Source organism: Melospiza melodia, chromosome 6 (genome assembly GCF_035770615.1).
Source record: "Melospiza melodia melodia isolate bMelMel2 chromosome 6, bMelMel2.pri, whole genome shotgun sequence".
NCBI lineage: Eukaryota > Metazoa > Chordata > Aves > Passeriformes > Passerellidae > Melospiza > Melospiza melodia.
Window position 1 is genome coordinate 12281744 of NC_086199.1, and position 27448 is coordinate 12309191.

The 27448-nt window shown below is 43.0% G+C and overlaps 1 protein-coding gene across 1 annotated transcript; it reads right to left on the reverse strand.

Moving 5' to 3' along the window:
- Positions 1-408: 408 nt before the first annotated feature.
- YY1 (YY1 transcription factor) lies at positions 409-25805 on the reverse strand. Its single transcript, XM_063159961.1, has 5 exons — positions 24921-25805; positions 15749-15911; positions 6267-6327; positions 3652-3810; positions 409-2567 (listed from the first exon to the last, which is right to left on the reverse strand). The coding sequence occupies exons 1-5, from the start codon at positions 25615-25617 to the stop codon at positions 2385-2387; spliced, it is 1263 nt and encodes a 420-aa protein (XP_063016031.1). The 5' UTR covers positions 25618-25805; the 3' UTR covers positions 409-2384.
- Positions 25806-27448: the final 1643 nt, after the last annotated feature.

Sequence of the window (27448 nt, forward strand, 5' to 3'; positions counted from 1 at the left end):
GCTTAAACAAGTTATAGCAGCTGCTCAGTACTTGTATTTATTCATACCCAGGATGGAATTAGGTACTTACAAAGCAAGACCTTTCAAGCTACTGAGTGTTGCTACTTACAGTCAGGAGTATATTGAGTGCTACTGATTTGAGGTCTAGATGGAAATGTCTCTGTAATCAGATGCAATACAACCAGAGGCAATAACTGTTACAGTTCCCAGTTGGTCCTCAAATCAATATTTAACATAACTTACTCTCAAAATGTATGTTTAAAGTAACAGCTCAGTCCCTAATGTATGTTCAAGGATGAAGTACTGACACCTTGCAATTCAATAAATGGCTTTATGACACAGGAAAGAAAACTTCTGTGTAAGCCTAACACCATCACAGATACTGCTTAAGAAAAGATATAAGGTCAATTAGAACTAGACTGAATTAATTTTATTTCCTTCCAAAAAGAATAGACACTAATTTAACTGTATACAGAATTTAATTTAACTATAACTATACAAGTTTCAGTATATTGTCCTGTTCAAAAACTGCTTATATATAAAAGAAAAAATACTGCCAAAATTCTAACGCATACTTTACAATTAAATGTCCCAACTTTCTTTCTACTCCTAATAACCTCAGACTAGAGTTGCAGTGTTCAGGTTAACTTATGTATGGATGAAAACTCCCTTGGTCTTAAGTGCAGTTTCTTTATTACCCATGTTTTTGCCACTACCACCAACACTGGACTCAAAATTAAGTTTTACAGTATTAGCAATGAAAACGTTGATGAACCTTTTAAGAACAGAATTCAGAAAAAGATTAACAACACTTTTTACTGCATTAAAATATGTTACATGCCTCTAAAAAATAACTTATGCATTTCTCTGCAATTTTTTCTGTTTATTAATCTGTCACATTGTACTATAGTATCTGCTAAGTTTTCTTTGAATACTTGAACAAATGAGAAGGAACCACTCTTAGACCATCAAAACTCAACTCCATCTAGTTCTCTTAGAACTTCTTGTTTTGAAACAAAAGGTGTCCAATAGGGTTCCAAAAATTTTTATCATTACACTCAAGCAAGTCAGCCAAAAGAAGAAACAGTTTCTTTTTTTTCCTGGTATGATCACCCAAACCCTACCATTCTTCCACTTTCTATTGTTACTGCATTTAAACTGCCAACATTCCTTACCTTGACTAAAAAAAGGCTTCCATTAAGTTATTTCCTGTACTGTTTTACCTAGCTGCTGTCCAGGCACACAGAACACTCCCCAGTCTCCAAATCCATCGTTGCAGTTAATGGAAGTCTAGGTCACTCAAAACCAGAATTACAGTCAGCGATTCTGTTTAGGTATACCACCTGATGTGGTATTAACTGCATTACAAATCACTGTAATTGAATGCAAAGTAAAGGAAACTTGAGTTTATTTAGCTTCCAATTTCTGGGAGGTCAAGAGGAACTAGAACTGCTCTGGACAACAAAAGAAAATTGACTGCTTACAGATCATCTTCTGCCAGATTCTTTCTTTAGGACCACTGTTTTATTGTTGTCCTTTCTATTACATGGGGGATGTACATATTATCAGGTGTTAATAAACGGTCAGTGCCTGTACAATACATTCTACAACTGAGCACCACTTTCCGTAACTGAACAGGCAAAGAAATTACACTGAACATCAGCATCTGGCAGTATTTCTCCAAAAAAAGTGACTAAAATGGGTTTAAATTGATTAACACTATTAAATCACATCTAATATTTGATACTACATGATTTCATTACAGCTATACGATACAATTATACAAAATGTGTTAACATCAAAGAATACAACCAAAATTAAGATAGCAAACAAAACCTATATAACTTTTCTTTCTTTACAGGAAAATACTTTTGAAGTATGCATGTAACTGCCCATTCTTTTAAAGAAAATCTACCGCAAGCAAGTTATCAACCTCCAGAAAATCACACATAGCATTACTACGCATATCCCCAAAAAGTGTACAATATGCACACTTGGAAAATACAAAATTAAAAAAAATCGTAAGCAACAGGTGAGCTTCATATTTATAAGAATGTGAAAAGAAGTCCAATTTTAGCACTGTTGTATAAAGAATTGTCTTTTCTGACGCAAGTTCATGAGCTGACCCGTCCACACTTTACAAAACACCGTGTTCTTGAAACGGGGTTACAGACCAAGGTGGATCATCTTAGCAATGTCACCTTCGAGTTTTCTGTGTGGTTTTTTTTTGCTTTTTATTTACTACTTATCAAAACACGTCCTTTAGTTTTGTAGGGTTCTTTTTAAAATTCTTTCCTAGAAACAATATACAAAGGGGAGGCGTATTTCTTTCCAATTGATTTTCCTGTAAGATGCTTTGAGTTCGAGAACGTTCTCCTCGACTTTCACTGGTTGTTTTTGGCCTTAGCGTGTGTTAAGATGTGAGATTTCAGGTTGGTTGATTGCGCAAACTTCTTATTGCAGCCGTCAAACGGGCAAACGTAGGGCCTGTCGCCAGTGTGAATTCGCACGTGTGTGCGTAAATTGAAGTCCAGTGAAAAACGCTTTCCACAGCCTTCAAATGTACACTGTTGGAAGGAAAAAATACTCTGTTAGCTAGTGGAACTCAGCTCCATCACTAAGCAGAAAAACAGTCTTCTTTAAACCACTAGACTGCACAAACATGAAGCCAGAGGCTGAAAATTGTTCTGGGTGAAGCTGCGGGGATCCCCTGTGAACTGCACTAAAACCTGCAAGACTTCAGCATATAGTACACATACAATAACACATCTATTTTCAAAGAGGGAGATAAACGACCTCCAGCATGCAAGCAAGCACTTCCACTAAAGGCACCTTCTCTGCATGTGAAACCATACAACAAAAACAGAAACAGGATTTCACAACAGAAGTTCCCCCTCCGAGTGATAATTTGCAAAGATTTTCTCATTTTACCTGCTTTAGGATGGGCTTTTTTTACCTTTTTTCAGATGGGCTTGATACAAAAAGGACAGCACATTTGGTGTTAAATACTTATATTTACCACACAGAATATTCAGTGCATGCATCCAAGTGAATGCCTGAGGACTGCAAATCAAGTTTCTGGAATAATTTGTTTTAGAAAATAATCAACAACAAAAAACCCTACATATCTTTAATGTGTTCTGGGGAACACATATGTGCTCAAGACTAAGAATAACTTTGAAGATTTATAGGGAGTATCATATGAAGAGGGCAGGGGACCTCTGGTGGCAGAAGCCCACATCACTCAGTATAAATGGACTCAGTGACACCATAGTTTTGTTGAAAACTGATTAATAAACCCTACGGAAAATTAGTACCCTGAGGTAACTAACTCAGCAAGCAGCCTCAAGTCTCAGTTACCCACAAGCACTAAGCTGAAAAGATGATGAGGAGAAAGAGACATTTTCTAATTTCTCTAGCAACTGCAGACCTCATTTTTAAAGAGGGCAACTTTACATCGTATTTTGAAAGGTATCTCCCACATACATCCACTAAGAGAAGGCCATGTAAATAATCAAATAATAGCCTAATTAACTCAAGGGGACTCTCAGTTTTTCAGGCGCCTCATGTGATTTTAGAAGAGCCCTAGCATGCCCAAGCCCTGTGGAAGCCAGCTTACAGCTGGAGTGTCCATGCTGCAGTGAGCAGTACCTGAAAGGGTTTCTCTCCGGTGTGAACCAGCTGATGCCGCTTTAGCTTCGAGCTCTCCACAAAGGCCTTGCCACACTCTGCACAGACATGTACTCGAGGGCCATGAGTGTGCAGATGCTTCCTCATGGCAGAGTTGTCCCTGAACATCTTTGTGCAGCCCTTAAAAGGAACAGTGAAACTCAATTAGTAGATAAGCTAGTTCTCATAAAGAAGGTTTTATCTGCTATAGTACAAGCATTTAAAATGCTTTTATATCCTGAATACTTTCTTAATAGTTGGCCCTGAAAAGAACATCCCTTACATTTACTTCTTAAAAAGCAATATAAGAAAAAACTAATCATTTGAAAAGCTGATAAAATAAAACCTAAACCCAATCTCAAACAAAAAGATCCCAAACCCTTTCCTCACTCATTATTGTGAGACATCTGTAGTCAAATGAATAATAACAGGACAGTCTTATGGAGAAGATGCAGATTCTGACAGAAGCAAATGAATAAACTGAACAAAAGCACTTAACAGGTTTCAGAGGAAAAAAAAAGCAAACACAAAACAAAAATCCAACCAAAAAAAACAAAAGACAGAAAGAGAGTTCATGGATACCTATGGTGTGCTCTTCAAAGGGCTATATTCTGAGAACTATAGTACTACAATATATGAGTCTTTAATATACCACAGGCTATTCCCTAGTACCAAGTGGTATGTGCACCATCTCCCAACATTCTGTTCTCTTCCTTCTCTGTCCTGCCCATTTCTGAGAACAAATGGAGCAAGAGGATTTCCAGCACATAACAACTTACAGGAACGACCTTGTCCAAACTGGCAGCAGCAGTCTGATCTCTACCCCCTTGGGACAGAGAGTGCCACTGCTGCTGCAGATTAAACCTACAAAGTGATACTGGGCAGCAGAATACAGCATGAGTCCCAGCTCAATCCAAATGCAGAAGACATTAATTCAGGTTCAGCATCAAAAGTCTTAACCTGGAAGTCAACCCTGCATTGACACAGGAATACCACTTTTGATTCCAGAGTATGCTTAAGCCAGCAGTAACTTGGGGCTCTATTTACCTAATCTTTCTACATTTTTTTCACTTCTTAGTGACAATCAACAGATATATATCATATGTTTTATAAATGTCTCCCTCAAGGCTCAAAATCTCTCATAAAATCCTATTAATAATCATAAATCCTACCTGTACTACTAGTGATACTGTTTAAACTTATATAAGACTAGTCTGCCAACACCACTGTGGTATGAGGTATAAAATTTAACAGTACCTAAAAGATTGGTAAACGGCTAATCTTAAATTCTGCAGGCCTTTTTTTTTCCCTAAATACATTTAAATAAGCTTTGTTTCTTACAAAAAGGGGCAAAATGTCACTTTCAGGAGTTCTCTCTTCAGGCACTAGAACCACTTTGGCTAATTTTGAAGCACTGTGCCACCATTCATGGCACATAGCAGAACTGGGTGGGGCAAAGCAGTGCCAAAGTAAACAGACCATCAACTTTTTTTCGCATTTATTTCTAAGTCCCTTCTTGCCTCTCAGAGAAGCAGGTACAGCTACAATATTTTTCTTTTGTTAAACTGAATTCATAAATGCACAAAGCCTACAAACACTACAAGATAGAAAATGGAAGGACAGAACATTGTTTTTTTCCCCCCCGTTTAGATGAAGTTGAGGCTATGAAAAAGTAAATTAAAGAAATGAAGGTAACAGTCCTTGGTATAGTAAAAAATAACTGTTCCTGTATCTCTGCATACTGTATTACAAAAAAACATGACACTTCTAGAATGTGGAGAATTGGAAATCAATATAAGCACAAAGAGGAATTCAGAAAATTCCTCACACCATGGCTGTCAAAAGTAGCCTTCTATTCATGCTCTCTAATGGATAACTCTAATAGCTATCTGCCCTGATTATTTGCTTAGGCTCACACTTATCTAGACCAGAAGTCAGCAAGATTGTGTTTGTCTTTTTTAGTCACAGACTAAATCAGGTAAAAGAAGCACTACAAAAGCTGGGTAATGCAGTAAAGCCACAGGCTACCAATCTAGGTGACTGGCAACATTTATTCCAGACAGAAGGTTCCTTGCTACCAGTGGATCAGAATCACATCTCAAGGATGCCTGCCTCTCTCTCTCATGATGATGCACTTTCCAGCTCTGTGGAATGCAATTCTGAGTCTTCCAATAAAGCTGACTTTGGCATCTGCACCATAAATTGCTGATTCCTGATCTAGACTCCAAATCTGTCATAGTTTCCAAGCAGAGGATATATAGATCTTAGGAACGTACTTTGAACAGCTTTCAGAACATTCTTTCAAGTATGTATTCTTGGGTGTCGGGAAATCACAACAGTAAAAGCAGCATGTTAGGGACTGTGCATCATGGTTACCAGAAGATTAGGGATGCACTAACCTTAAGACAAGGAATGGGAATAATATATTATTCAGTGAAAGGTTTTAAAGGAAGCCTCTAGAGAATGACAACTAAAATACATTTAACTGAGTGTATACTATTAACAGTAAGATATTTTAGTTATTCATTCTCAAGAGAAAACATCAATACAAAATTCTGATCTACAAATTACTATCTACTCAGAATCTGAGCACTTACTTTGTGAGGACAAGCTATCGTTCGTGGAGCATCATCTTCTTTAATTTTTCTTGGTTTCATTCTTAAAGATAAAAAAAGCAGTACAAAATATTAGTAGAAACACATTAGTAGACAGCTCTTCTCCCCTGAGTGCCTACATAACGAGCACATTTTATCCCCCAGTATTACATGTGTCAATGGTATTCACTTTAACATTTTCAAAACCTTCATAAAAATATTACCAGTATAATTCAGCATTTGGAATGCTCTGCTTTCCAGAAGGACCTCTCAAATACAGAATAAGACATTTAATACAATCTTCTTAATCCTCTGAATATGTGGAAATTGAGATTCTTTTTCCCTGACATATGCTAATTGCAATTAGGAGGTTTTGTTTGAAAACTCCATTTGTGCTGTGCCAGTACCCAAGTGGCCTATTTAGCTTCACTTCCTCTCCATCCATGCAGCAGGACATGAAGGAGTATAGGTTCAATCATTCTGCAGTATTTTCATCACACAAGACTTCTAGAGAAAACCCTACAGAAGCAGGGAAAGCAGAATCAGGCAGGTTGTGGAATCTATACAGATCACATAGGCATCCATTTCAACCACAGAAATAGTAATTACTCTTACTTTAAGATATTGTGCACACAGATTCCACTCTTGGCAACTGACAAGCAATCACCAATTTACCCCTGGTCACTGACAGGGATCTTCATTATTTTATGGGTGCCACTAACCTCCACTGCTACATAAGGAGCCCAGGAAACTCTTGCTTGTATGTGTTAGATCTATTTTACCTACAGTAAGACTCTGTACAAAACAAATCTTGAATAGTGTTATAACAACTACCTATCAGAAAGTCAAAAGAGCCAGATGTGATTCTGGGGAACTGCACTGCACTTTCAGCTGTCTTTATTTCTCAAACCTGTGGTGCTGTCTTCAAAAAATGAAAAAGAAAATGTTTATCCCCATCCAACTATAGCAGTAGGTGGGTACAAATAAATGGGCCCCCATACAGCTGAGATTCCCTTAGGTAAGCAATGAGATCTTGCACATTCCCAAACCTTGCTGTGGAAGCAGAGCCAGTGTGTTCATGTGGGTTCACTGAACTGCTTTTCCTGGCAATACAGCTCAGTTCTGTGTGACAAGGGGCCTACATATCATACCTGCAAGTTAATCCACAGTTTTTGTGCTATTCCCTAGTCTCAAACAGAATAAGGAGCTTGAAATTAACAACATAATTTGATTTATCAGAATTCCAATTCTGGTACACACTCAATGTTCAGAAAGAAAAGTGTTTGTTGCTATCCAGGACAGTTTTAATCCCCATGAGCTCTGTTTCTGGAAACTGATATAGAAGAACAAGGTTGGGGAAAGAGATTTCCAAGCAATGCATATATGTGCTTTTTTACATCTCTTTCTATTAATTTACATGAGAATGGCTAAACAAGAGCTGTAGGGTAAATAAACTAAAATGCTTTCATTCTGACCACAAAAGCATTTGGTTTCTGCAAGCTGAGTCCAGACTTCTTTGCTACTGTCCCACTCTTGAGGCTGAACTCTGCTTTCACCTGTTTCCTTCACATGGACTGCTGAGAGAAGAGGGTGAATTAAGGCAAGAGCAGTGAAAAATCTCCCTCAGAAGTCCTGAAGATCCAGAAAAATCATCTCACAACTGCCAGTGGAGTGATATGTGATGGACAAGTCTCCCATGGCTCTGTGTCAGCTGTCACTGGTCCCTGACTCTGAGTCCTTTCAGCACTGCAGATGTGGCACAGTTCAAGTGATCATCTACAGACTAAAGCACTTGACAGCCACTTCACAGACAGCACTAAACCCCAAGGATTTAGAGGTTTATTTTGCTCTTTTCTCTAAGTGGGCACATGGGAAACTCCTGCTTGCCTCAGCATCTCCAGACCACACTTGGCAGGTACAGAGCTATGCTGAAGAACACTACAGCCTCCTGCAGGTTACAAACACATTTACAGATAGTAACAGTGGCTTGTGAATGGGTGTAAAGTATTTGTGCTGACAAAGCTCCTCTTGTGCACCACAACCAGCAGTACAACTAAGATTTCATCAACTTAAGGGCAGAAACATTCTGAATATAGCAAACTACATCTGTTGCTGTACAGCAGTCTCCTCATTTTCTTAATTTTCATTGTAACTATCCTTTTCAAGACTACAGACCAACTCAGTTGACCTTATTGATTAAACTTAATCTACATAATCCAATTGGAATACAGAATGGCTGTGCTGTTTTCAGTTTACAAAGTCTCTTTGAGTAAAGTAGCAAAATATCTGACTCCAAACAAGTGATTGGGATTGATTGACTGACTGCACTCTCCAGTGAGGTTCCAGACTCAATAGTACTACAGGTACTGAGGCTGTAGGAAAACACACACACACAAAAGCTGTCTTTTACAGTACCCCTACAGAAAGCTTTCAGTTACTTTTAGCATGGGATTCTCCTTATTACGTCTCTGTGATATTAAAAAACAGGAAAAGGAACAGAAATGAGCAATTGTTAAAATGGTCACAGAAGAATGATTTGACAAGATGGGACATAAGAGAACAGTGTGTCATGATTTAATTCCATTACAGAACAAACATCCTTAGGAGACAGAGCTGGTGCCAAAACCACCTCCTTTTAATTCAATCAACCTTTTAAATGTTGGCTGAGTCATCCCCCCCAAAAAAAAATGAAGCAAAAAAACTTTCCTAGGTCTGAAATCTGTGTCCCTGACACGATCAGAATGTGTAAAACCACAATTGTTCCAAAGTCTGAGCTGGCCACCTGTAAAGGCAGTGACTAGACCAAGAGAATTGCTAACAACAGATCTGGCAAATAGCTTCAGTGGGCAGTGCCTGCATTTTCAAGCTTTGTGTTAAATCCTCTTCCTGACTCTTGTCTCTTACCTCTGGTATTACCTCAATCTTTGAGAAAGCAACACTGCAACAGTGTCATCCCTAACAGGCTGTTGAGGTAGAGTGAGGAGGAAAATACCTGGGCCAGTGCAGGAAGGAAGCTTGAGGAACCAACTGCAGGTGAACTGGATGGTCAGACTGCAGCACCAACATACACCTTACATTTTTCAGTTCAGTGTCTGAGCAGGCATAGAACATGAGTGTCCATTCAGGTCTTTTTAATGTTCAGGCTTTGTTTATAAATTAAGCAGTATCAGCCCAGAAGTATACTTGAACACTTGGACACAAATGACAAAAGGCTTCAGTTAAAAAATGAATAATTTTACATCTTCATTTTTCATGGAAGCACAGCAAGTTAAGCCTAAAATGTGGAACAAGACTGTACTTATACACAGGGTTCCACAGATAACCAGGCTTATGAACAAAACATCAGCAGACAATGCAAAAGAAGAGATGACAAAGAGTGTCCAGGCTGTATCTCAGTGCCACAGGCAGGAGGAAGCTGCTGGGCCCTTTGTACACCTGGATTAGAGGCATGAGGGCATGAACACCACAGGCACAGCTACAGTAGATCATTGTGTCAAAAAATGTCATCCTGCTCACAAAGCTGCAGAAGCCATATGGACAATCCCTCAGAGAAGAATGCAAAGACTTACATATTCAATGTATTAGAAAAAAGGTTTTGGTCTTACTTTAAAATTAACTTTCTGCAAAAGGAGACCAGACTAGAATCTGTGCTGTTGATCTTAATTACACTGGTGCAGGTAGCTCTTGCTGGTGGTGGTTAGACTTTTGGCTCCCACCCAGTAGAGCATCTTTACCAGCTCCATCCAAGTTTTCTTAGCCTGAAATATTAATCAAAAACAGAACTCTAACCAATATCACTATTTAACACAACTACAGACACACACATTAATACTGGGGTGGAACTTCAGAAACAGTTGCCTTTGCAGAAAGTCAATTTACACGGCAAGACCAAAATTTTCATTCCTTCAGTGAGTTTACATTCATTGCACTGAGCAGAGGCAACTGCAAATCAATTACCTGTGACAATCAGAGGGGTACTTTGTACCTTTGGGACACTGCAATTAAAGGCTAGGTCTTAACTGGCACTGGGGGAGTGGAGGGAGGGAGTGGGTGACAGCAGAGGAAGCAGGAATGTGTGCAACCCAATAGCTTTACAGATGAGCTGCACAAAAGCACACTCTCTTATCATGCATAAGGAAGACTGAGTGAAATCACACATATTAAATCACTCAGTTTCTCAAAACAAAGAGAACAATACTGTGCTGTATCTGAAAGTTAAACCTAACTACCTCCTTCCATCTACACAGCTGAACTGAGAGTACTTCACCCTAAGAGAACCTTAATCCCCATCCCAAATCCCTGTCCAACTCCATAACCTATAGACTTGTCAACTGATGCAATTTTAAAAGTCAGCCATAGAAATGGTGTTAAAGCTGGGAAGAAAGGCAATACAATTCAAATAACAGTAGAGAACTTCCCCCTTGCTCCATAATCTTTTTTTGCCACTGCTAAGGAGTTCTGTGTTCTCAGCTCCCTCTGTACATAAAGCTAATCTTAATAGCTTTACTCTCTTCTCTCAGGCAACTCCTTTAACACAGCCTAGAGGTCTCTGATAACCAGCAATGATATTCACCTGTGCTGAGGGCCACCTCCCCATGAACAGTCAGAGGTGGAGGAAATTATTCTCTCTCACCAGTGTTACTGGCACTGCTGGTGTGCTCCCCTCATTCTGCCATTCCTCTTGCACTGCCCTGCTGAGCAGAACCAACCTGAGTGTCACAGCCCTGTGTTACTGCAAGAGTTTATTTGTGCTGAACAACTCCTGGAACTGGCTAGACTGGCTTTTGGACAAACAAAATGAAAGAGGAGTGGCACAAGGTGTCCTAGGAATCTCTCTATGTACAACCCAAGAACAGCCAGTGCCTTACCTGCTTCAGTCACAGCTAGGAAGAAAACTGCCACAAGTTCTCTCACTCCATGATTCTACCACTAGGTTTGTCCCAGTTATGAGGAATATCATATGTGCAAACATGACACTGACCTGTGCAGTGGGGCACAGAGCAGGAGGTGTCCCCTCCCTTAGAAGAGTACTGGGTAAAGCAATTGTCACTTTACTGTCCTTTAAGCTTCTCTGTAACAAGAACCATACAAAAGCACACACCTTATAAAGAGGCCTAAGTCATAAATCTGGATGACCAGAAGGCTTTGTCACTTCTAAAAAGGGTATCCTATTTCAAACTCTAATGCAGTTTCCTCTCCTTTGTTTTCTATAGGTTTGGAAAGGGGATAGAAAGGAAGGCAGTTCTCACAATGGCTCTCCTTCAGAAAAGATACCAAGATCAGCAGAAAATAAAACCACAAACAATAAAGTTTTTACCACCAAGACCCATTACTGTGCCAATTTCCCAGCTACAGGATATTCCTTCTTATTTCTTTGTTTTACTGATGTCTGTGTTCTGTCTTCAGCCAGTTCAGCTGTGCATTTGGAGAGCAAGAGGGAGGGAGGGGGCAATTAGGGATATAATTTTTTGTGCCTTCCTTTGAGGGAATTTGCCATATGCACATTCTAGAAATACCCCTACTACCTTCCTAAGTTTTCACTACCAAGCAGCTATGATTTCTTCACTAACTACTAAGCTAACTACTGAGCTATCATCAATTTAGATTTGGATGAAGCATTTTACTCCACTTGAAGGGATTTCCAGTTTCCCAGTCAAAGGTATCAAATGAAAACATGGTAATTTATTAGTTTTTGTCCTTCTGAGCAGATCGTTCACAATTAACATTTCACATTTTGATATGATTGCAAGAGAATTCCACCTTTTTCTTTTTTATCATGTTTTCAGAGCATGCTAGAGAAAACTCAAGACTCCTAAAAGAGAAAAAGTAACCAGTAAAAAGTGATAAACTGCCCACCAGGTGTAACTTTTGGCCATCCATCTATGCATTAATGAACATGTCGATGTTCTGACATAGCCTATTTATTCACAGTGTTTTCAATGGAATCATAGAATGCATAAAAGCTTTTCCAGGAAAAACTGTCAGAGTTCCAGTTAAAGGATTCAGATTCCTGCTACATGACTCAATGACATATGCTCTAAACCAGGCAGTGAGAGACAACTGCATCACCAGAGACACCACAACCGCTGACCCTGCGAGAGCCACCGAGCTCTGGGCACTGGGGGCCACTGCAGCTGCTCAATTACCACAGCTCTGAATTGTTGTTTTCAAGGGCTGCAGAGCTACAAACAACTTCAAACATCAGGTTTGTCCCTGCATTACCTTTCACTAACTAGATCATGATCAGAATACCAGAACCTTGTTCAAAATCTATCACCACTAGAATTCAAACTTCTTCTGTTTAAGCTTAGCCTCAGAACATTGTTCCTAATCATCAATGCAAATATTTAAAATCAATTCATCCTTAATCAAAATAGCTGCAGTTGTCATAAATAGTGGATGTAGCCTGGTTCAGAGGAGGTAATTTCTACAAATGTATGGTGAGAGTCCTTCCCACTTCAATGAAAACCCAAAAGCAACTCTATGTAACTTTCTCTCAACTGCACACAATGCACTTAGCATACAATTTTACTAGCCAGTTCACACTTCCTTAGATGTGGACAGTCACAATTGTTTTTCCAAGTAATCTAAATACAAATTCGTAATTCAAAACCTTACAGCATGTGAAGCTACTTAAGTTTAGAAGAGTTTTCAACTTCATGTGCTGCTAAAAGTTTTCACAATACAGCTACTAAAAATTTTGAGCTTCTGAACTGTAAAGCAATGAGCAATGTTTGGCAATTTCACAGAGCTTTATACTAAACAAACACATTCTTTTAGCATGAAAAACTCTACTCCTTGAACCTCCAAAGACAATTCCAGCCATGGAAACCCAATTTTTTCTTCCAGCTTGCCATGTAAAGTGCACACAGCAAGGTCAGTAAGACAATTGAACAGTAGTCTGCAGACAGCAGTACTTGAATCCATCTCATTAGCTAAGGAGTCCCTTCAACACACTTCTTTGCAAGAGGACAAGACCTTAACAAGAAATATTCAAATTCTAACACACCCATACTCTTCAGTCTAGAAGAATAAACAAACACAGTAATTTAAGACATAACATACAACTGCTAGACAAGAATAAAAGTTTGACAGTCACCGATTCTGACCAAGAAACCAAATAACCTTTCTTAGAAAATGCATTAAATTCTCATGTATCTACAATTAAGCTATGAGAACAATTTTTCCCAGGTTTTGAGCAACTTGGGGATATTCCTAAAGGTGATATCCAAGCAAGGTGCTTCCTCTACCATCACACATTTTTCCTTTGACTGAAATGGATTACATTTTATCTGCTGTGAGAAAAGAGGCTGTACACATAAAACTGAATCTTTCCACTACATGCTACAAATTCCAGCTCTGGAACTTCCTAGAACATTATGAATTACTATAAATATAGAAAAGTAGTAATTTCGAAATGTTGCCAGCAGCCACTGTTTTCTCAATAGAAACCTAACTAAAACATTCCACAATATTCAGAAATCTGCAGACACATCTGACAGAAGCAGCCTGTTCATTTCAAGAAGTCCAAATCCTGACAACCATTTCAAGTATTCAACTCAATCTGAAGACAAAATATTCAGTATTTGCATGGAGAATACCCTGCAAGAAACTATTTCTGCTTCCTAACAAAAGACAGCTATTCAGTACTTCAGTGTCTAACAGAACCAGAGTAAAGTTTTAGCATGCTTTACAGTAATGGAGAACACCACAATAGTAGAAATATGTATGTAACAGTTTAGAATTGGAACACTATGTACACTCAAGTATATCACTTAAACATCTGCTTCCAAAAAAATTGTACGAGCTCCTCAAGAGGTCCCAGAGAGCATTACAGTAACTTTGATAAATGATAGCAAAACACAAAAGAAGAGTATCAATAGCTAGAACCACCCTCAGACAGAGGGTAAGACCATCACTTCAGACAGAACCCTGTTTTCAGCTGCTTGTAATGTGCTTTTATACAATTCCAGATCAGACAGTCTGAAGCAGGAACTATTTTACAGAACTATTTTACTAGGAGCCTTCAAAACTCATAGTTCAATGGCTTTAGTGAAAGTAATTGTGGGATGAGGCTGTGCTGTTATTCCTCCAGCACAAACACACTACACAGTAACAGTACAAAACTTGTAAAAAGCAGCAAGATCAAAAAAGTGAAACGGGAATAAATGCACACACTGAACACCAAGATCCAGCTAATCAAGAAGCCAGACTACTTAGCAACTACCTGGAACAAGGTACACTGTCTCTCTCTACTGGGTAGTAAGGATAACAACATGCAACTGTCCAGCTGCTCTGAGCAGAACTGTGCACCCAAGCTCTGAAGAACAGCCAGCTGCTACAAAAATGAATGTAGCTTTACACATGTTTTGCTTTCAGGAAATATACTAGGAAATATAGAGGAAGGTTAATTGAAAGTATTGATGATAAGTGATTTGGATAATGTAGGGATATATGGTTTAATTATTTAACGAAAAAAAGTCAAGATAAAAAAAATGAATGCATAAAATAGGATTTAAATATTAGTTCCTAGTAAATGATAAAATAATTAATGTGTCCGGCAACCATTACACTATCTGCTGTCTAGAGGCAGATAGCGTGCCTTCCATGAATGGGGTCAGAATGAATGTGGCTTTACACATGCTGTGCTTCCAGCCTGGGGAAATGGGCAGCAGTGCCCCAGACGGGCAGCGGCCGCGCTCACACAGCTGGGGACAGAGCGCTGGCGCTGCCCGGCACCCAGCGGGACACAGCGGACGGGCCCGCGCAGCGCAGCCGGCCCAGGGCGGCGGCCCCGCGGGTGCCCTCTGGCGGCCACGGGCGCTGTCACCGCCCCGCCCGAAAGGAAAAGTCACCTTGGCACTCGGGTCAGCCCATTGACACGTAAACGAGCCACAATTCTGACTCACCAGAGAAAATCCAACTGCAATTATCAGCGGCACTTGAAAGTGCACGACACGTGATTTAAGATCTTTACTTTAAGAAGCGGGTGGAAAAGAGCAGAAGTGGCGTTCCCAGCTAAGTCCTGCAGCCTTACTGGTTTGTATCGAACAGCCCCAATGCAGCACTGCACTCACTGGATCCTTTGGTGCTCAGGAATTTAAGGCTACTCACATTAAATAAATATTCTGTCGTGTAAAATCACAGAATTGTTGGGCTTGGAAGGGACCTCTAGAGACCACCTAGTCCAGTCCCAAGGCAGGGTTCCCTGGAGCAATGAGTGATGCAGTCTATCAATGAATCTATTTAGGTCCAGTCTTACCTAATGGAACTGGAGACTGGAAGACACTGAAGAATTCACTGCTGATTATAAAATTCTGTTATTTTAGTTCAGAACAGAGTAGCTGATGCTGTGTTAAATCCCTTGTTTTAGAAGATAATTACATGGAATTATAAACCATACTAAATATACAATTTTGTGTAACAGTTTCATAACTAAACCAGTGAAAAGAACACAATTTTAAACCTCCTTTCTTCCTACTTACCTAGCAAATTCAGCCAGTTGCTTGGGGTCTGAGAGGTCAATGCCAGGTATTCCACCAGGAGGAAGTTTCTTCCCTGTCATGTACTCCGAGTAATCTGGAGGAGAATTCTCTCCAATGATCTGCTCTTCCACCACTGTTTCATGGTCAATATCCTTTTTATCATCTGAAATACACAAAATACCGAATTCAATACATACTAAAAATCAAAACAGCATAGAATTTCTTAGGCTACATCTCAATACAAATTCACTATTGCTACACATTTAAAAGAATACACTGCACTTCCAGATTTCCACACTAATTGTGAAGGGCAAAAAGACACCCATACAGTTACAGCCTGAAGAACACAAAGAATACAGTGAGGAAAAAAAGCAGAAATTGCATATCTACTTTAAGTACAAACAAATACAGAAATTAGTAGAACAATCCTATAAATGTTGGCTGCACTTGAAAGATAATCTACTTTTCCTGAAACAATGCCTAAATATTGATTTCCCTTAACCTCTTCAGGACTAATCTTCACTATACCCACGGTGACACTCAGCAGCAGTTTTTAACTTTGGAAGCCTATCAGAAGAGCAGCAGACACTCACCCTAAGATGTCAGGACTACTGATCTTTACTTCAGAGTCTTCAGACTTCCCTGACCTCCAACAGAAGTGTCATGGAGACAAGAAATTTAAAAATAACTGCTGATGGGCTTCAGCACCTGCCTGTAAAATTCAAGTTTTTTTCACACTTGCAGACAGATCTCAAAGAAAGCAAATAACTCAAATTGTGTGTCTGTCTCCCAAGGGGGCTTCTTCCTTCTGTGGCAAAGGCCAGCCTGAACTCTTTCCCACTCCACTATGTAAACAGCAGCCTTATTCAAATTATTCAGAGCTTTGATGTGCAAGCCAGTTAAGATACTCTTGTTTGCTCTAGAGCTCCTCCTATGAATTTGTGCTCAAGGACTGCAGTGAAATCAGGTGGAAGACCTGCTGTTCCTGTCTACTCACATTCATACCTTAGAAAACATTGTACCATGCATTCTATCTCCTCTTGCTATTTTATAACAGAAACTGGGAGACACAAAAATAAGGGAGAACAGAAACATCCATCTATGTTCCTCACTGCAGTGTTCACAGCAGCACAAAGGAAGACCCAGCACCTACCCTGTGTTCCACCCTCAAATACACCTGGGACAACAGATGTATATATGGCTGTACCTACTCAGCTCTATGTAATGCAACTTGACAGTATTTCTCCTACTATGTGTATGGGGAGAAGATTCTGGAAATTGTTTTATACACAAGAGGCTACACAAAAATAACAGGAAGTTTTATTTTACAGATATTGTTTAAGCAGTGGAAACACAAGGTGGTAGGACAGAAATAGTATTTCACCAAATAAAAAGATAGGAAAACATAAGGCAGAAAACAAAAGACAAAATGTTTCGGGATTTTTCCCCTAAACAGAAACACAGGAAATAACATTAGTCATTACTCAGTTACTTAGGCTAGGGAAGACAGAACAAGACAAGCAAATAAAAGAAAGATACCAGAGACAAATTTCTATTCAATTTGTAATGCCTACTTTTAATGTTTGCCACCAAGCTATTTCTAGAAATGTTACTGCTGGTTTGAGGTTTAATCTGATCTGCCAGATCAAATAGCAGTTCATGTATATTCCATGGTGAAAGAGGAAAACAGACTCCAACACTGCAAAGACAAAAGTGTAAATAAGAAAACACTATCTGCAGCATTAATCTCAAAGTAAACTACAAAACTGACCACTGACCTTTTTAGTTGTCCACTCATCACCACACTACCTTTCAGTCCCTACCAATGCTTTAAAAAGGCAATTGAATTTGCCTTCAGGAAGGATTATATGTCACGTTTTACAGCAATTGAAGGAGTTACAAAGTCAAGTCCATAAGCCTCTAGTTTGGCAACAATTTTTTCTTTCTAACAGAAGCTTGAAAAAAGACTGGCAGCTCAGAATGGCACAGAATTGCTGCAAAACTAAAGGTGACACCTTCTCTGTGGTGTAGACTGGGATGAGATCAGCTGCCCTCAACGTGGCCATTTCAACAGCTACCTAGAATGTGCAGTTTGACTGTTTGATGGCATTCGTAACACAGACAAGTCTTCATTTCCTGCCTCACATCACATGAGTCAACTAGGAAATTCTGTATACATTCTTTAAGATGTTCTTTCCTTCCCTAGCACAAAGGTTTGCTATTCCACGGTGCTTTCTTGCTATTTGAGGACCAAACTGAAAGCCAGCCTTCAGTGCCTTTACTTCCCAAAAGCCTGCCAACAGAAGTCAATCCACAGCTATATAATTCCACAGACTACTGGAGCAAAACACAAAAAGCCTATAAACATATTGCTTGGGTAGAATAAAACATAAGAGAAATTATTGTTTAGTATCTTAACAGTTATATGAAAAAAAAAAAAAAAACACATTTTCCTATAACAAAAAACTGCATCTCTACAGCAGCACACACTTCCCAATACAAATTTAAACCAAAACAATAAAATACAAAACAGTTACCTTGAAGTGTAATTTTTGGCTAATATTTCTGAAAAAGTAGCAGCAGACTTCAGTACCTCTTTAGTATCATGACAATCGCGTGACATTATCAGGTCGTTGGGAAAACAAAACAACACCACAGCACTCATGCTGTGTGTTGTTCATCCTTCACTGAGAGGAGCACAAGGGGACAGGGCCAGCACAGCTGAGCCAACCCCAGGGGTTTCTTTTGAGAAACCTCCCCAGTTTTTTTGGAGGAAGTCTGGAAATGGAAACATTTTACCAATGTCCTCTATGCACAAATTTACTTTGTTTGTGATGGCCTATCAACCTGGACGAGGCAGCTCAAAGTCTGGAGGGTAAAGGGCAAGCAAACTTTCACTCAGGCTGAACTGATCATTCTCACTGCTAACTGGGCAAGTTAACTGTTTGCTGGTTTTTGTGTTCAAGCAAGTCCTGATGACCACTATAGGCAAATTACCTCCCCCTTTTCCTCTCATGAAGCATCACAGAATCGAACATACTGCATCCAAAGCAGAGCAAAAAACACAAAATCCTGAAATTACAGTGGCATCTCTGGATGCCACCCATGTGAGTTATATACAGACAGAGCCATGGAGCCAGTCAGGTAAAGGAAATGAAGTGCTATATATGTTGTCTGATCTACTTTGTTTTGTCCCTTAAAACCACCTGAGAGTAGAGCAGACTCAAATATAAGGCATTTGGCTGAAGCACTATTCTTACAGATCCAATGCAGCTTTCTGCAATGAACTTGGAACACAATTTTAATGGCCTCCCCCTACATCCTTCCATGCCAACTTGCATTAAGGTCTTGCATTGCATACTTAGTCTAAACTGGGCTGTTCAAGGCACCTTTTCAGGACAAACCCTAACACACCTTCATGTTCAGTGTCCTTCCATCTCCATGACTCTCACTGCCCCCTACATATGGGCAACACACATATTGAACCAGATCCACTTAGACCTTCCAAAGCAAGGATGTCAAACATTCTTCTGCTAACATCAGTGAAAGTTCAGGGTTTAGCCAGTTGTGTCTTTTCACCCCTGGAGAAACAACCTGAAGTTTTGAGAGAACCAAGCCCAAGTACTGAACGCAGTAGGAAGAACCAAGATTACTGGAATGAAACTAGTAACTCCATGCAAGAAATCAATAACAAATCATGGTAGAATCTGCTTCCCAATAATTTATTGATCACATCTTGCTCCTATTACCACAATTTCTCCATCTCTTACAGCCCTTCTATTACACAGAAAAATCCACCCACCTTGGAATCCCATTATTTTGTGCATTTCTTGAGTTGCAGCTGACAACTCTGGAACTCCCCAACTTACTAAGATGACCCTCTTAACTCTCAACCCAAGAAGCTCTGTCATTATTTTTTCCTCAGTTTTATTCTTGATTTTCCTTGTTATTCTTGATTTTATCTAAATTGCCAAATCTCTGGCCATCCTCCTCCTCTATTACTGAGCAGGGAGAACACATCAATGAGTTTTCATCTGAGGAAAACAGGGTGCAAAAGAGAACTTTCAAGATACACCTGGTAGCAAAGCAATGACACCTGATCCTACAGCTTTTTCCTCAAGGCACCAAATTAAAAGACATTCTACTTAGCCACTAAAAGGATGAACATTTAAGCTTAAAATATGATCACACAGTTAAACACATTTGCTTTTAGGAACAGCTGAGAAGCAATTACAGGATAAAGGATGTATTCAGCAGCTGTGCAGTACCAAGGCACTGTGGTAACAGCTTGGTTATTGCTACCACATTGCAATCTCCTCAGGCAAATTAGTTCCTTGGTCATGTTTGGAAGCAAAGAACTGTAATTAGCTTGTTAAATAATACAGTTATTTAGCAGACACTTCTGAATGTTAAAATTCCATTTTGCACAGTATGTCATTTTTTAACCTAAACGGCTGCTAGGTTACTTTCCTTCTGACGTGCCTTGCACACAGATGGAGAACAGGTTCTTCTTTCCCTGTGTCACCCATCTCTTATTTCACACCACTGAGACGTGAACTGACAAAACCAGTGCATATATCAACAGTCATCATCTGACTTCAGCACTTATGGGACTGTGCTGCAGCACTGTGACCTTCTGAATGGTCAGCACAGGAGTGACTCGAGTGCCCCAGGGAAGGCTCCAACAGCAAGTCAGTTAATTTGCTGCCTAGCCCACCTTCAGACTACAATCCTCTGAGTCATTCTAGATGGTGATCCACATTCGTGTATTTCACTTTCAAAACTGAAAATGCATTTAAAACAAACACAGGGAACAGTCTACCTTATCACTGGAAAAAATGTCAGGGCAGAATCGATGCTTACAGCAGAAGCTTGTATCATTGTCTTAATCAGAGCCAGAAACAGATTGTCATCTTAATATTTTAAACCAGAGAATCACTTTCTGCCTCCATTATAACAAACTTTGTAAGAAGGTCATTACCTATCTGTCATTGCAAAGCATTTTGGCCATCCTTGATACAGCCCCACAACTGAACTGACTCATTTATCATTTATACTACATAACACAACTGGTCAGACAGCAGATGGTTATTTTTCTCACCCCTGCAATCTGATCAAGTAAAATGAAAACCTTTCTATTTTTTGAGTCATTGAAAGTTTAACAGATTTTGAAGAACCTTCTAGAAACCCAATATGAACTCCCAAATTTCCAAATAAGGATCCACAGCACAGGCTTCCTGTATTATCAAAAATAATGTCCAAACCATACATGTAACTTCTGTGTCTTTGTCTTTTCCATCTAGGGATGGGACACTTGAGCAGTTTAACATCTGTGGGCAATATTTGATTGTGCTACTTCAGTTTGCAGACTATGCTTACAAATAACAGTTTAAGCCAACACCTATTTCAGGTTTGGAAGCTTGACAGAGGCATTACCTAGAAGATGTAGTTACACTAATCCATTTTTTCGCCTTTGAATTTAAGCCCCAATTGCTTGAAATTTCCAGCATTTGGTGCAACCAGCATTTAAGCACCACCTTCCCAAATGTTCCTGCATGCAAGAATCAGTTTTGCAAGCACCATCTGACAAAGTGATTTCTCACGATCCTTCCCCTCCCCCTTCACTATTGTGCACCCAACCTGGAAAAATTCACTAAAGACAATGATTCAAGCTAAATGCAGCAAAGATACAAATAAATTCCACTTGATAAGAACATTTTTTCTAGTTCAAACTGGGGTGTCTCACTTGGATTACATGCAATTGAATTATATGCAATTTTCTGATTCATGTGTTTGATATAAAGTAAACACACTACAGGAACGTGACTGAACTATCCACCATATGCCCTCTTCAACCCTTTCAGAAATACACCTTCATTCACTTCTTACTTTCATGAACACATGAAGAAAGACAAATAATTGTATTCTTAAGAACTGAAAAGCTGATCTGAACTAGAACAAGGCACTCATGTTTCAAACTAAACACTTTAATCATGGGTCACAAGTTTGATATCACCATAGATACCAAGGTGATAAGAGAAGTTATGCTAAGTCCAAATTGTTGCCAACAACAGTGCTGCAATTTCTAAGAAACCACATAACAAGACAAGGATTCAGTAGTCCCCTTTAGTCACATTGCTTATATATTTCACAGATTATTTCTACACATTTCAAGAGGAGCTACAAGACATGTTGTACACATTTATGGAAAAAGATTTATGATTGGTTAATTTTAGTACCACCCCTGTACAAGCCAATGTAGTAGCACCAGCAAACAGTAACAAGGAATTAATTCACATTGTCTTCCCACACTGGAGTGAGCAAAGTGTCCTTCTTCCCAATTCAAAATCCTATGCACAGCAATATAGGGCTCACTGTTTTGCCCTGATGCATGGCCTATTTATCACTTGTCTTTTGATTAACTTTTCATTTAGCTTTTAAAACAGTCAACTGAATCAGCGTGCAAGTAAATCTTTAATTATGTCAAAACACAGATTCAAACCTACTATATTTCTCCAAAATAAAGTCGTTTGATTCTTTAGGGAAACTTTAGAACTACCCTTTTGCAAGCCAGTGATTTCTAAGTTTTTTTGGCATTTATTTATTTTGAGGTTTTTGGGGGGAGGGTAGTGAGGTTGGGTTTTTGGTTTTTTTTTGGTTTGGGTGTATATCCCTCTGCCTCAAGTTTTGTTTCTTTTTCAATTTCTCTGGCAACAATTCAGCCTCTGATGTTTCAGGAAAAAGAGGCAATTTTTTTTTTAAGAGAGGAAAAAAAAAAATCCCCAGCATTTGACCACATCAGACCCCTTTAAACAAATAACCTGCATATGAGGTGTAAGAGCCTGTCCAATACTCTCAGGAAAACTTAGCACTCTCAGCTGAGCAGGTTATTACCAAAGCTGTTTGAAGCTGGAGGGTGGAGCCTGCAGGCACAAAGGGAAGGGAGGTCAAACTTTTTCCCTATGATTTTGATTTTGTTTTTGGAAGGGCATTTTTTGGCCAAGTCAAATCAGACTAGGTGTTCTTTATTGTTCTGCATCACGGGTACAACTGAGTTAAATGTAGCAATGCAATTCAATGTCCAGTAAATTAAAAGTGGGTATCATTCCTACTGAGCTCCATGGTCATGCTCCTAAACAAGAAAATCACCAAAATCAATAAGGCTACCCCTGATATAAAAGCTGTGTATATGGGAAGAGAAGCAAATGTATTGATTATACACATGCTTCACTTTGGCCAAGTAATAATTAGCATGCAGTCCTAAGGAAGCATCCTAGCAGGCTCTCTGAATTTGCCAGTGCAAATGCATGCTAGAAATTGTCGATTGATCTCAGCAAGGTCCTGGATCCTGCCAGCTCATGAGTCATACAGCCACTTGCATTCAGCTACCTCCAGCAGCTTCCACAAGCCAGCACACTATATTAGTTTCTATTATCTTTTATCTTTCTTGGATGGTCAGTTCTAGTGAAACTACTAGCAAGGGAATTTATTCCGTTTCATACAGTGATACAGAAGCACACAGAACACCATCCTAACTAAATAGTATACAGAAAACTCTTCATCAAGAAGAACTTCAATCAAACTCACTGGGTTGTCAACTGACATGCCAATAGTGTCAGGTAATTCTGTGAAACTTGCTAAAGTAGTCGCCTGTATTTAAAAAGGGAGCAAAAATCCATTGCACTGTGTTTTCCATCTTTTCAGGCAGGAGAACTCAGCTGTCCAATACACCTTTCCTTCCACAGTGCCCTTTCTAACAACTTCTAGTCGTTTGCAAGCATCACAGAGTACAAACATTTTCGACTACATCAAAAGTTTCAAGAGCTTCAATCTTTCCAGACTCCTTCTAAAAAACTCGAAAGAGCACAAAAATTATAATATGGAAGACGGATTACCAACTTACTATTCAATAAACACCCACCAATTTAAATATTACATGAACCGTATTATTCGACCTCTTTTTTTCACATTTACGTAACATATGGACAGAACTCTGATCACAGAGCATTGCTGCCGGCAATACATTTTTCTAAAAATTAAAAAAAGAAATAAAGTGGGCAGGGCAGGTGCATGTCAGCTTTACTCCAAGCCCCACAGATACTTAACACCTTCACAAAATTTTACTGCCTTTAAAAGACACTCCTACACACACACACAAAAAAATCCTCAAAAAACACAATCTCCCACGACAAGGTCTCCCTGTGCCTACTTATAAAGCTTATTTAAAGCTCCAGACCTAGCCGAGGAAAAGCCCGACGGTTTCCGAGCGCCAGGCAGGCACTGCCCCGTTGCTGCCCGCGGCTCCCAGGCACGGAGGTCAGCCCGGGGCCGCCCCTCCCGGCCGTCACCCCCGGCCCCCTCGGGCTCCCAAGGGCCGCTCGTTTGCGGCCGCCCCCTCGGCGGCGGCGGGAGGCGCGGGCAGCCCCGCGGGGCCGAGGAGCCGCTTCCCCCCGCCGGCACGGCGGGCTCCGGCCGGGGAGGCCCCACCCACCGCGGCGGGCCGGGGCCGGCGGCCCCCGGGCGAGCTGTACACGGTATTTCGGGCTTCGCCGTCCCCGGGCCGGGGAGCCGCGGGCTCGGGGCGGGAGTTTTCGCTCGCACATCGCGGTCACGGCTCGGCGCACACGCCTCAGCCGCGGGGCGGGAGGGACGCGAGCGGAACGGCAGGCGGGGAGCCGGGGAGGGGCGGCGGGACAGAACACGGGGGAGAAGGAGGACAGAGGGCGGCGGCGGCCGGGGGAGGGGAGGGAGTGCGAGGGGCAGGCGCGGAGCGGGCCCCGCGGGGAGCGGCGGCGGGGCGGGGACGGGGGGAGCGCGGGGAGGTTCGCCCCGCACCCCGCCTCCCCCTGCTGCAGAAACTACGCCATTGCGGCCTGGCCCGGGAGCCGGCGGCGCTGCCGCCCGCCCGCGCACCCCCCGCCGCCGCCATCTTGGCGGCCGCCGCCATGTTTGCCTCCTTCCCCCCGCCGCGGCCGGGCAGGAGCGGCGGCGGCAGCGCAGACCCCGCCATCTTTTCGGGGAGCCGCCATACTTGCCCTGGCGATGAACATGGCGGCGCCCATCGCACACATCAAAACATGGCCTCCCTTCAAAACAAAACTGTCCCGGCCGCACCGCGCGGCCGCCGGCGGGGCCCGCGGCCCAGGGAGGGAGGGGTCCGGCGCGCACTTACCCGAGGCCCACATGGTGACCGAGAACTCCCCCTCCAGGGTCTTGATCTGCACCTGTTTCTGCTCCCATTTCCTGCCGCCGCCGCCCTCGGCCCCGCCGCCGCCTCCCCCGCTCAGGTAACTCTTCTTGCTGCTCTTCTTGCCGCTGCCGCCCTTCTTAACGCGGCCTCCTCCGCCGGCCGAGGAGGAACCGCCGCCTCCGCTCTTGCTGCCGGCGGCGGCCACAGTGACCAGGGTCTGCTCGATGTACTCGTCCTCCCCGGCGGGGGCCGGCACGGGGATGAGGATCTGGTCCTCGAACCCGTCGTCGGCCCGCAGTCCGTCCGAGTCGTCTCCCCCCACCACCTCCTCGCGGGTCTGCACCAGGATCACCTCCTGGTGGTGGTGGTGCAGGTGGAGCTGCCCCCCGCCGCCGCCGGCCGCGCCGCCGCCCGCCCCGCTGGGGTCCCCGTCCGACACCAGCGGCTGCAGCGCGATCATGGGCTGGTGGTGGTGGTAGTGATGGGGCGGGTGGTGCGGGCCGCACTCCTCGCAGCACTCATCCTCCTCCTCCTCCTCCTCGTCCTCCTCGCCGCCCACCACGGTGGTCTCGATGGTCTCCACCGGGATGGTCTCCACCTCGATCTCGTGCAGCTCCACGATCTCGGCCGGCATCTCTGAGCCGTCCGTGGCGATGTACAGGGTGTCTCCCGAGGCCATGGCGGGGCGAGGGGAGGGAAAGAGAGCTCCGCGGGCGGCGAGGGGGCTCCGGTCCGCTCCCCTCGGCGGATGGTGGGGCTCGGGCTCCTTTCGCCTGCCCTCCTTCTCCTCCTCCTCCCCCTTCCACACAAACACCAGCGCCTCGCAGCCAGCGACAGGCAGGCAGGGAGGGAGGGAGGGAGGGAGGAGGGAGGGAGGCAGCACCGCCAAATCCCGGCCGCGCTCCCTCGCGAGACTTCCGCCGCTGCCGCCGAGACGGACCCCAGCCCCGGAGGCCGCTGCCGCCGGACTCGCCCCCCCCCGCCGCCCGCCGGCCAATGGCAGCGCCCGCCGCGCCCAGGCGAGAGAAGCGGCCAACGGGGGCGCGCCGTGCCGCAGCGCCCCGCCCCCTCTGCCCCTCCTCGCCCTATCGCGGAGCGCTGCGAGCGCGGGGCGCACCTCCCGGCGCGGAGCAGCCAATTGGCTCGCGGCGCCGTCTTCGCCCCGCCCCGCGCGGAAGCGCCGCCCCGGCCCCGCCGCCCGCGCGGGCCCCGCAGCTCCGTGCGCGCTCGCGGCGGTGGCCGGGTCGGCGCCGCCAGGGGGCGCCGGGGCCGCGCGGCCGTTAACGGGCGGGGCCGGGGCGGCTCCGCCGGCGGGCGCGCGCCGGGCCCCGGGCCCGTGTCCGTGTCCGGGCGGGGCCCCGCGGGGAGCGCGGGCCGGCGGCGGCGGGGCCGTTTCCCCGCCCGAGCTGAGGGACGGGCGAGCGCCGAGCTGTGGCTGAGCCTTGGGACGTGGGCAGGGTCGGCGCGTTTGAGTGTTTCGGTTGAGCTGTTATCGGCACGTGGGAATCTTTCCCTCTCCTCCCTTTATTCCATTTAGAAAGCCCTTTGGAGGGCGGTGTGTTCCCCGCCGCCGTGCACGGACACTCCGGGCCTTGCGGAGCGCCCGCTCCCGGTGCCGCCGGCAGCCCGGCCCGAAGGCGCGGCCGGGGGCGATCAGCGGCCGGGCGCATGAGCTCGCTTAGCGAGAAACAGCGTTTAAAATAAGTGAAGCGTTGCAGTTCAGTCGCCGCACGAAATTCCAGTGCGTGAAGTGATCCCCTCATTTAAACTACCAAGTGTAGGTATTTGCCTTAGTTATTATCGCACCTCTCCGTCCCCGAACCTTTCCGACAGCCACACAGCAGTTCGTGCCTTGCGAACGCAGCAGCTCCGCGCTCCGGTCACGCTCCGCTTCCTTCCCCTTCTGCCAACTGCTGCAGGACATCCCTTCCTTACCCCATCAGGGAACCGCAGCGTGCAGAGGTGCCGAGGGAAAAGTAGCACTCGTGAGCGTGTTTGGTTATTGGCTTTGCAGGGGGTCAGGAGCAGAATTCGCAAAGAAGCAGCTGCCTGTCTTGATGTGAACGAGCAGATATCATGGGTAGGAGATGTGGACTGAGTAATTGTAAAATGTTCTCTACAGGCGGCCAGAAGTCCTTCAAAGGGACTGTGTTATCTTCAGTCAGACATTAATGTGCTGGTGGCTCTACAAGTATGTTCATCTTTAAAAAAAGGAAGTCTTGGATTATACAAAGTAAATTAGTACCACTGAAAGTGAGGGTTTTAAAACAAGTCTCACAGGCCTTTTGTACTCAGGGCAAGATTATCTCCTCTTCCTTACTACTTCTTTTTTCCAGCTGTTATATCACTTTTCCTTCCCTTTTCCCCTCTGCACTACAATTGCAGGTTTGCCTCATAAGTATTTCCAAGGCTGCTGCAAGTGTACATTCCATTGTAACCTTCACTTTACTCTCAGTGCACCATTGCTTTGCTTGCTCATATCCCAAGTTGACACAATATAAAAACCGATT